This window comes from Nicotiana attenuata, chromosome 2 (genome assembly GCF_001879085.1).
Source record: "Nicotiana attenuata strain UT chromosome 2, NIATTr2, whole genome shotgun sequence".
Taxonomy (NCBI): Eukaryota; Viridiplantae; Streptophyta; class Magnoliopsida; order Solanales; family Solanaceae; genus Nicotiana; species Nicotiana attenuata.
In genome coordinates, this window is record NC_031990.1 from 24867670 (window position 1) to 24879181 (window position 11512).

At 36.7% G+C, this 11512-nt stretch overlaps 1 protein-coding gene across 1 annotated transcript; it reads left to right on the top strand.

Moving 5' to 3' along the window:
• On the top strand, positions 4074 to 11305 carry LOC109205679 (50S ribosomal protein L9). Its single transcript, XM_019368422.1, has 5 exons — positions 4074 to 4355; positions 4511 to 4645; positions 5893 to 6000; positions 6395 to 6490; positions 10784 to 11305. The coding sequence occupies exons 1-5, from the start codon at positions 4218 to 4220 to the stop codon at positions 10946 to 10948; spliced, it is 642 nt and encodes a 213-aa protein (XP_019223967.1). The 5' UTR covers positions 4074 to 4217; the 3' UTR covers positions 10949 to 11305.

Below are 11512 nucleotides of genomic sequence, written 5' to 3' on the forward strand. Positions count from 1 at the left end.
GTGATACTTTCGGAGCATAAAAATATGGAATACTGGATGAACTCCTGCTACACTGGGAGGCAAGATAAGCTCCTAAGCAACCTCCCAAACTCGCCGCAACACCTCGAATGGGTCAATAAACCTTGGGCTCAGCTTGCCCTTCTTCCCGAACCTTATAACACCCTTCATGGGAGAAACCCGGAGAAAGACCCACTCCCTAACCATAAAAGCAACATCACGGACCTTTTGATCCACAAAACTCTTCTGTTTGGACTGGGCTGCGCGAAGTCGATCCTGAATCACCTTAACCTTCTCCAAAGCATCCTTGATAGAATATAAGGGTCCATTAAACTCTATAGAAAACCAAGTTCTCTATCGGGTTCAACAGTACACACACACACACAACAACAAATTAATGACAAGAGGAATTTTACGTGAAAAATTCCTAGCTCAACGGGATTAAAAACCACGACCTACCCTTGTACGATTTCAACTTCACTACTAAGCAACTTTCAGATTACAACCTATGCAACCTAGGAATTAAACTCTTAATCCCTCACTAACTTGTAATACTCTATTACAAGCCACTTTGTAATAAATCTATTACAAAGACTTTACAACATGACTAACTCTAGCCAAGACTCAAACACACTGGTTTAAGGTTTACAAAGGGGTTCCTATAGAATGCTTCTAAATAAGCTAGATGGGAATTACAATTTGAAGTACTATTACAAAGTCACAACTCAACTAAGGGCGTACAATAACTCGATGTGGGAACTGGTCCGTAGTTGCTTTGTACTTTGTTCTTGAAGCACTTGAAACTTGCTAGCTGAATGGTAACGTGAGTGAGCTTGAGTAAAATTAATGAAATATAATCATAAATGAGATAAGCATCGTTACCCAATAACTCCCCCTGAAAATCCTTCAAATTATCGCCCAAATCCGAGCTCTCAAAGTCCTAAAATGAAGAATGGGATAAAACCCTCGAACTTAGCCTTTTCTGCCCAGCAATTTCGCACCTGCGGGCCCTCAGTCGCATCTGCGACGTCACACCTCCAGAAATTTATCGCAGGTGCGAAATTGACTTAAGAGTCCTGGGTCCGCTTCTGCGATGAGGTGGCCGCACCTGCACTGCGGACAAATGTCCGCTTCTGCGGACTTCCCTTTCCAGTTCACTCTCCGCATCTACGGATCCCTTAACACATCTGCGGGCTTGCAGATGCGGCATTTGCTTCGCACCTGCGACCCCTGGCCACCTATTCAAATCTCGCTTCTGCGCTTGACCTCACGCACATGCATGTCCTCACCTGCGATTACCCCACCGCAGGTGCGATTACACCAGAAGCTTGAAAGCTTCAATAATTCACTCAAGTCCAACTTCGATCCGTTAAGCATCCGAAACTCACCCGAGGCTCCCGAGACCTCAACCAAACATACCAACAAGTCCTAAAACATCATACAAACTTAGTCGAGCCCTCAAATCACATCAAACAACTGTAATATCACAAATCACCCTCCAATTCAAACTTAATGAACTTTGAAACTCCAAACTTCCACAACCGATGCCAAAACCTATCAAATCATGTCTGATTGACCTTAATTTTTGCACACAAGTCATAATTAACATTACAGACCTACTCCAACTTCCGGAATCGGAATACGACCCCGATATCAAAAAGTCCACTTCCGGTCAAACTTCCCAAAAATTCAACTTTCGCTATTTCAAGCCTAATTCAGCTACAGACCTCCAATTCAAAATTCGGACACACCGCTAAGTCCAAAATACCCAACGGAGCTAACAGGACCGACGAAACTCCATTCCGGAGTCGTCTTCACACAGTTCCAACAACAGTCAAAATTCTAGAACTTAAACTTCCGTTTTAGGGACTAAGTGTCCTAAATCACTTCGGAACCAAAAAGAGAACCTCCCGATAAGTCACATAAGCAGAAAAAAATACGGGGAAAGCGATAAATAGGGGATAAGGGCTGTTACTCTCAAAACGACCGACCAGATCATTACAAATAGCTAACATGTGGTAATTATATAAGGTGTAATATTGGATATGAAAATAATATTTTGGTTATTTTTTATTATCAAATGTTGATGGCAATCTTTATGTGTTGATTGAAACAAGTAAGATCGAATAAGGAAAATAGAAAAAGGTCAAAACTGCCTTTAACCTAGTCACTTTAGTCTAAATATGCCCCCCGTCTACCTATTTTGTTGAGAGAGACTATTGTTAAAGATTTGGCTTATATGTGCCCTTATTTCTAACAAACTATATATTAGTAAGAGAATATTTTTGTTAATATTACATGGCCATTTATAATTGGTCATTAAATATGACACCACCCCAACCCATATTTCATCCCACAGATTATCCATCCAGACAGATCCGACCCATCGAAAGCCCTTTTAGCCCCTCAAAATACCGATTTCATTTCATTCTTCACTTATTTCATATACTCTTCTGAAAAAAGCAAAATGGCTGGTGATTTTGGAGGTTATCGACAATTTTCTCCTACGATATTGTATTGAAGTTGGCGGAAGTTGTTCTTTAAAATTAAAGTCTTCTCTCCATTCAAGTAAGACTTTATTCTAGTGTTGCTTTCGATGTGTTGTGATGTTTTAGTCGTGTCTTCAATGCTAGAAGCAGTCTTTATTTAGTCATTTCTGGTTACTTGTGATCCTACTTTGATTGTTGTTATTTCATATTTACAGCTTACATTAAATTTTTACTGTTAGTTTACTTTAACTGCCAAAATACTGACCTTCTTTATTTGTTTTGATTATTGCAGGGGTTGATTGATGTTGTTGCAATTATGGTTCCTAAATCACATCACAAATGGTGTGTTAGGAATATAAAAACTAAATGGAGCAAGAATCGGAGGGGTGTAGAGATGAAAAAACTGTTATGGTAGTGCGCTTGGAGCACTTATGATGAAGAATTCAAGGATCAATTGGGGACCTTAGGGACTACATGCAACTAAAAAATTTCTAAATAAAGACATCTACTAGCATTGAAGACACAATCAAAACATCACAACACATCGAAAGCAACACTAGATGGAAGATTTCAAAAACCCTAAGCATAAAGTCTTACTTGAATGAAGAGAATACTTTAACTTTAAGAACAACATGAATCCGTCAACTTCAACACAATACTGTAGCAGAAAATCCCAAGCTGTTAACCTCCAAAATTACCGACCATTTTGCTTTTTCCAAAAGAGTAATATGAAACAGGTGAAGAATAAAATAAAATCTTGTGTTTTGAGGGGCTAAAAGGATTTTTGATGTGTTGGGTCGATCTGGAGGGGTAATGGGTGGGATGAAACATGGGTTGGGGTGGTGTCATATTAAATGATCAATCAGAAATGACCATGTGATGTTATAAATTTTTTTTATTGATATATAGTCCCTTAGAAATAAAGGCACATATATGCTAGATCTTTAATGGTTGGGTCACTTTTAGCAAAATGGGTGGATGAGGGGCATTTTTAGATTGAAACGAATATGTTAGGAGCAGTTTTGACACTTTTTCGAAAGGAAAATAACTTATGTCATAAGTAAAGGAAAATTATTCTCTTTATTTTGGTAAAAAATACTTTCTCTAGATAAAATATTTTCGATATAAAAAAGCTGTACACAATGAAATATTTTTTTTGAAGAAAACATTTTTTGCCATCCCAAACCATTTAGTTTAGAATGCAAAAAGGTGTTCTTAAATATAAATTTAATAACACCTCTATTTTATTTTATGTGATGCTCTTTTTTCTGGATCATTTTAAAAAGATCAATAAGTTACATATTTGAAACTTTTTATTCTTAACATTTCATTTCAACCTTTAAGATTCTCTTACTAGAGCAACTAACGTTTCTTACAATCTGATTCAATCAAATGTAGTCAATTTTTTAATGCAATCATTTAAAACTAAAAGTGAAATGAGGAGATTACTATTGTTTGCCTTCCCTTTTTCCATCCAAACAGACAATACCATTCAAGATGTTTTAAAACTATTTTAATTAATAAAAGTAATTTATATTGTCTACATATATGTAAATTTTTAATTTTTCTTTAAAAAAACTCCAGAGAGAATTGTTTCGAGCTCTCTTTCTTTTTCGTAGGTGTATACGAGTGTAAAGGGGGAGAAAAAGGAAAAGAAAGAGGGCAAAGGTGGAAATAAATCCCACTTCAATACCATTTGCCGTCAACCTCCTCTCCTATTCGCCGTTCGCAATGGCTCTGCGGCAACAGCTCAAGAATGTGAAAACCTTATTGCAGAAATGTGATGGAGGAGAAGTAGCTTTGCACCATCCCTTATTCTACGCCGCTCAAGGTCTTCGATACCGAAAACTACAAGTCATTCTCACTACTGTAAGTTATTCTCTTTCACTTTTGTAAGATTCTCTCTTTTCTTCATCAAGATTACATTTTTCTATTTTATTGAACCAATTGTCACTGACCCTTTACCAATTACTACAATTTACACTGGCCCTTTTGTTCAATAATATTGATGTTTTGCTAAGCAGAGCATAGACAAGCTTGGAAAAGCAGGGGAAACGGTGAAAGTAGCACCTGGGTATTTTCGCAACCATCTTATGCCCAAATTGCTGGCTGTACCCAATATCGACAAGTACAGGCATCTCATGGAAGATCAGCGAAAGGTTCGTCGCATTTGTACTGTTGGTTGTAAATCTTGAAATTTGCTCTGAATAGGATTATTTTGTTGCGAGAATTTGATATGTTGGTTCTTTTATTCTCCTGTCCTGAACTTGAATTTTGGAGAAATTTTGTGTATAGGAGATGTTAATGTACCTAAGAGAGGAATTTTATGTACCATAATAAATAAAATCAAAAGCGTAAATAGGAGTCTATCTCCAATAAGCATTGGAGTAGGTCTCCACTAAAAAGGACGAAGAACACCCTAAATACAAAGCTCTCCTTTAGGTATCCCATCAAAAAGGTAGGTCGGACTTGGTGAAACTTTGAAAGAGTTTAGACTTTTGGTTTTGGCCTCTTTTTTAGTACCCTAATTCTCTTTTTGGCTTTGATACCATGAAATAGAGAAAAGGCCTTCAAGAGATAAAACCATGGTGCTACGAGAGAGAAAAAAAAACAGTGTTCTCTGATAAGTCTTGGTGGGCAGATTTACGTGATACCTGTGTTGACGGGAGGTAGTAGGTACTCGGTGGTATAGTCTTGGAGCGCACAAGTTGGCCCGGATATCACCGTCATTATAAAAAAGGCTCTTTGAATGGCTCGCTGCCTATTTAGTTAGTACTTTTTTATGTTTTGATTCTAGAACAGAACTAGAGATCTTGTCCCCCTCCCTTGAAAACTCCCCTTGATGAGCTCTCGTAGTTTTGCTGAAACTGGCTATCTTGAAAATTGTTCTAGTCTTATATGTCTCATTTGTTTGAAGTACAGTTGCAATGCAAGCACTGTTCTGCCGTTGTCATACAAGTTTCCCATCTGCAAAAAGATAATATACTCTTTGTTATCAAACTACATCCAGTAAAAAGTTATGCGAGATGGATTTCCCGCTTCCCATTGTATTTATTCAGACGGAGAAAAACCTTTCTTTTCTCCTCTGCAAATTTTCGCTTTTTATTACATATCACAAACAGATATCTTAGTGTACCTACTGTTGAAAAGGCTGAGAATTTGGGACAATGATATTGATTTTCCTATGTTGAGCATGTGGCATACCCTTGCATGTTTTGCGATCAACACTGTGTAATAAACATTTGGGCGGTTGGCCTTCACACTTTTTCACACTGTAAGTGGTGCCATTTGTTAATAAAGTAAAATGAGATTGATTTTCTCCTTGCTTTCTTTTTGCATATTAATTAAGTTCTCTTGAGATGCTGTATTCATCAGTTTAGTGTTTTAAATCTGCTGCCTCTACCAGCTTTACCAACGTGAGGAAGTTGAAGAGGTTAAAATAGTTCCAGCAACCAAGGAAGATAAGATGAAAGAATACCAGATGGCAGCAAACCGCCTGGATAGAACTAAGTTGGTCAGTGTCTTATGCTAAAGCTCTGTGGAATTTTTTAAAACAGTCTTCAGTAATGATTTTCAGTAGTCTTTTATCATATCTCATGTAAATTGATCACGAACTTCTTACTACCCTGTCACATCCTGCTATTTTTTCCTGAAAAAGGATACAGAAGAGGATAGTAAATCTACCTGATCATCTTTTATCTCACACTAACTGTTCATATTGGCAAACTAGCATAACTGGTAAAGATTTGTTGTAACAGTGACAGAGTCGTGCTATAATTGATAGTGTTTCATAAGGTTCAATAGTCATCCCTTCGTTCTCTTAACTATTTCAGATACACTTTTGGTAATTGGGCTATCAGTAGTTCTTCGCCTCTTTTTCTTTCATCTGAACTGCAATTTGCTTTCAGGTTCTTAGAAAACTCGCAAAGAAACCGTTGACGAAAGATGACAGTGGTAGGACTTTCATTCAGGAACCTATTGGAAAAGATGAAATTGTGGCTGAGGTGATACCTTATCCCTAACTTGATGTCTATGTTCTCTTTTTATTTTTCCATTCGGAAATCTCGGTTGATAACCTTTGCCTTAAAATTGATGTGCTCTGTAAAACCCGGGGAAGAGAAAATTTACAGTAAGTTCAGACTTGCGGAGCTTGCTTTCCTTTTAGTGACAGCCAGGCAGCTTCTTTCTTCTCTTTTTTTTCCCTCTAAAAGGTGCTTATTGTCGCTCTTTTTTTTTTTTTTAAAATTCTTTTCTCTTTGTGTTATAACTTCTTCTAAAATTTTGGTTTTACTGGTATTGTGCCCCAACTACCTTTTGGGGGACAAAACACTCTATAGTCTTCTTTATATCCCCCAGTGGGCCCCTTTTCTGAGTCATGTGAGTTGTTGGTAATTTTTTCTTCGTAGATTAAGTTTTTGGTACATAATAGCTGGGTTTCTCTAGGATATAGAAGTCACTTAGTGGACAAGCTAGTCTTTTTCCTCACTGGTTTCCAAAATTTAGGTCGGCGAGGATTTAAAACCGGTAGTACATTAAAAACTCTAAATTTGCACTTATAGCAAAAAAGAGTTACTATTTCTCTCAGCAATTCTGCTTTATGTTGGAGTATATTGAACACTAGAATAGGAGATCTTTTCATGATAGTGAGAACAATGTAGAAAGCAAAAGGAGATCTTTCTTTTCACTTGTGCTTTTGGTGTAAAGAGAAAATACCATGCTGTATGAATAGTTGGCCACATTTGGTGGAAGACAATGTATGACTCAAGTAGAGCACATGCACATCTTATACATGTTTTTTGACATGGATTTGGTGTTTATTAAACAATATTTGACGTATCAAAAAAATCCTGTAGTTCTAATCTTGGCTGTGATGTTTCTGGGATGGTTAGAGTAATGCCAGCAGTTTCTTATCTCTTCTTCCTTCCCCTTTTTATATTTTTCCAGTCCGAGCCTTGAGACTCAAATTCCATCACCTTTCAGTTTGTTCACTTGGCCAATCATTTTTCTCTTTCCCAATAATTGTAGGACATTAAGGTGCCCTTCATTACCTGTACTATTTTACCTGACGATGTGTATCAGCACCATATACGTCCACTAATCTCTTCCTTCTTTGCCAGTTCGTATTTCTATTTGCATCAAATCCTTACTCATTTTGAAGTCCTTTGAGCTCAGTGCTCCTTTTCTGCAGAAAACCCTAAGATGGACCTTTGGAGTACCTTTTAGGATCTTGTATAGGATGCTATCTGAACAGACACTATACGATTATTGTGCAGAAGTGCAGTAGCACAGTATGATTTGCATCACAGTTGCTTTTGGGATAAAATAGTTTATTCTCTTTCTAATGGTCCTTAGTGACAGAATTTTGGATCCAAGATAGTCTACAGTTATGGTTTATATGTTTATTATGACTTATGAGTATAGTTGCTTGCTGGAAGCTGTACTTAAGAGTTTCTCGTTGTTTCCTTTGCTTGAATCAGCTGGTCTCTCTAGGTTTGTTAATCCCTTTATTATTGGACTAGGCTCCACACCAATGTTTTAAAAGGGACACTGTTACTCAATGGCTAATTGGCTGAAGACAGTCAGGTGTAGCAAATCCGAGTTGTAAAATTTTGGCATGAGGCATTTGCATTTGCCTTTTGCTCAAGGCAATGTGCTTTGAAGGGTTTCCTTCTCTAATGAAAAAGAAGGATGTGTAAAGAAGTAATTTAGTTATTCATAATTTAGTGATCCAAAACATGGGTATGTATTAGAACTAATCTTTTTGGTATGAAGGTTCATAAAACTAATAAAATATGAAGGAAATAGTCTAAATCTTTCATTTGGGAAACTACACTTTTTTTTTTTTTTTTTTTTACTCTTGCAAACTGACTTTAGCTCCAGCAATCTCGGTTTGGACCTTTTTCTGTTTTATGTGTGGTGCCAAGTGAAAGTTACTGAAGGAAAGCCTATCCCTGTCACTAGGAATTTCTTACAGCTGTTACCTTGTTTTCTGTATGTGGATTGGCTTGCTGGTGGGATATGTTATTTGCTAAACTGAAAGCCTTACTATCTTAACTGTACATCTAGATCACTAGTTATTTGCTTCACCTTCCTGCTCTTAAACTGTTTGTGGAAAGACTAGATATAGAAATCATCTCCAACTTTCTTTTCTTTCAAAATCTTTTCTGTGATTACTCTGTTAGGGGTTTAGTTTAGTAATTTGATGTGCACTTCTGATATTTTCCATTGAGAAAATAGCCGAGTGTCCTTCCTTATGACTGAGTACTTGAAGACTGCTCTAGTACATGGTGTTTAATGCATACTTGAAGTTCTTACAATCTATTTGTTGAAGTGTGTGACCATTTCATCTAAAAGCTTAAGCTGTTAGAGAGAGCATACTTTTATTTATTTAACTGTCTCTTCAACACGCCCCCCTCACGTCCGGGCTTCATTTTTTTCATTGGCCAAGCACGTGAAAATTCATTTCAAGAAGAAGACTTCTTGTATTTCTGTGTGTATTTTCACATCCCATGAGAATAAGTACTTATACAATGACTCCTAAGACTAAATAAGGAAAGACAATAAATTACACATTAATTGCAATTAATTATAATGAAGGAAAATATTCTAGAATCAATCTACTCCTATAATTAAGCTAGGAAATCTCTAATCAATCAACACTATAAAATGAGTGACGAAATGATTATGCATTGTATTGTGGAAGATTTCTGGTGTAGTCCATATTCTTCATAATCATGTTAGAAGAAGGTTAGAAGTAAATGGAGAATGTATGTAGCAGAACGTACGGGTTTTAATCAAAATGTAGACAAACATGCCTTTGGTGAGAAGTGTACGACATGCCAAGATATGGATATGAGAACGTCATACATCTCGGTGCATTATTGCTGACTACTTGTGGGGAAGAAAAGAAAATAGAGAGAAACCAGATAAGCCAATTATTTTAATGAGCGATGATACTTTTTACCACTACATTTAAGAAAAAGGAAGAAAAGGGAAAACCTTCAAGATGTGCGAATTTTGGAATCAAAAATATGGTGACTTGGTATAACAATATTTAATATTTTATTTAATTACTCTAACTTCAAGATAGGCAAATTGAGGAGCACCCATGGCTTTGGTTTAGCAGTAAGAGCTCAGGTTGTGATATATGGATTAGGTGAACATCATGGGTTTGAGTCTTGCCGCAATTAAAAATCTGGTATTTAAGTGGAGAAAAAGATAGAGGGACAGGCCCATTATCTTCCGAGTTTTGAACCGTGCACCACAAACTGTGGGGGATTCTCTTGGTTGTCGGAGAACCAAAAGATAGGCAACTTGAGGATAGTAAGGAAGTCTCTTGAAAAATATTCTTCAGACATGTTGCATTTAAGCTCTTAAAGAGTTTTACTTGGAAGTAGGAGTTCCTAGAGTTGGATCCGTAGTGGTTTGTTATCTTTTTAGTGTACGATATATCCTTGACATGCTATCTTTTGGAGAACATCAGTGTTCCTTTTTTTCTTTTCTTTTTGATATTTGGGAATGCCAATTTCGGTCATTGCAAACTTTACATTGGATAGAAATTATTTTGTGTGACCTATCTACAATGTCAAACCTCCAAAAGTATTTTGATGTTATTTTCACTTCCAATTTGCAATCCAAATCTTCATTTTGATTTGCACTTCCAATTAATAAACCCATATCCAATTAGTGATTACCGCAAAATGTAGTGTCATGAAGAGCTGGTTTGAGGAGTTGTGAAATTTAAGGAGAATGTTAAGATATAACACATCTGTGGTAGGAGTTTTATGGTTTGGACATTTGGTATTGGCATCGGCGCTTTCCATTGAGAAAAATAAGGACAAATTTTCTCCACAATGAAAGCAGTATCTATTGGGGATGAAATCTACCTCCTATTATGACCATGTGAGACCAGACTTGGATTAATAACTTAATGATAACAACTCAGCCAATATTACTGTCAGTTTCTGCACATACTATCTCTGAGACTGCTCTTGAAAATGACATATAGGAGATTGTGATATATGATTGACATGTCTCCTTTCTAAACAATTTTTTTTTGAAGATGTCTCCTCATAATGGGTACCCCTCAGCTATGCAGAGCGCTAAGTTAGGAGGGGGAGCTGTATGTCCATTATCTTTTGATTCCATCATTTGATCGACAGTATGGAAATGCACAATTGAAGATACTTGATTTGTTGAAAAAACCTCATTATTTTGATTTTCTATTACAGTTATATTGACAATGCTCTAAACGTAATACTAGTTTAATGCTTCCAAATTTCTTTCTGCTTTATCAGGTGGCGAAACAGCTCTCTGTTCATATTGAACCGGAACATTTGGTTCTGGATACACCTTTGCATGTGATGGGTGAGTTTGAAATACCACTGCGGATGCCGAGGTCCATTCCTTTGCCAGAGGGTAAGGTTCAATGGATTCTACAAGTGAAAATTAGGGGCAGATGAAGCGAACACTTCCGACAACATCTTATAATACAAAGTATCTACGACAAAAGTTAAATGATCTCTGCTTTCGAATGTGATGATGGTCTAAGCTTTACTGTTCATCTGTAGTTTTAGCATAGATGGTTGTCTTTTGGCAGAAAAAGATAGCATTTTGTCCAGTTAATTTGGACTTTTGGAATAACCTCCTGGAAATTTTTGGGATGATATGAGATTTTTATTACAATTTGATGGTCATTTGGACTGTTTGCCCTTTTCTTTCATCTGTGTATTCTCTGCAGTGCCACAGCTTTGATCAGTATGTTGTGGCGCATATATGGATTAATTAAAAGCATGCTAAATGCATAGGATTTATCATAATTGTCTTTCCATAATGTAACTTTTCTGCAAATTCCCGTTGCCAAAGTAGTCCAGCAGTTGTCTTTATTTTCTTCTCACCTTTGGAACACAATTGTCTTAGCACTCATACTTTTTATCACGTTGTCAAGTAATATCATAAAAATTTACATGTAATTACCTCTGTGCTCCACTTGTGCTGATTTCCGTAATAGTGTTTGGTTTTTCTGT

Excerpts from the sequence above, each read along its gene's own strand:
- LOC109205679 (XM_019368422.1), top strand. The coding sequence starts at position 4,218 with ATGGCTCTGCGGCAACAGCTCAAGAATGTGAAAACCTTATTGCAGAAA. Across the intron at positions 4,646-5,892 it reads TCATGGAAGATCAGCGAAAG|CTTTACCAACGTGAGGAAGT; the intron begins GTTCGTCGCATT and ends TGCCTCTACCAG. Across the intron at positions 6,491-10,783 it reads AAGATGAAATTGTGGCTGAG|GTGGCGAAACAGCTCTCTGT; the intron begins GTGATACCTTAT and ends CTGCTTTATCAG.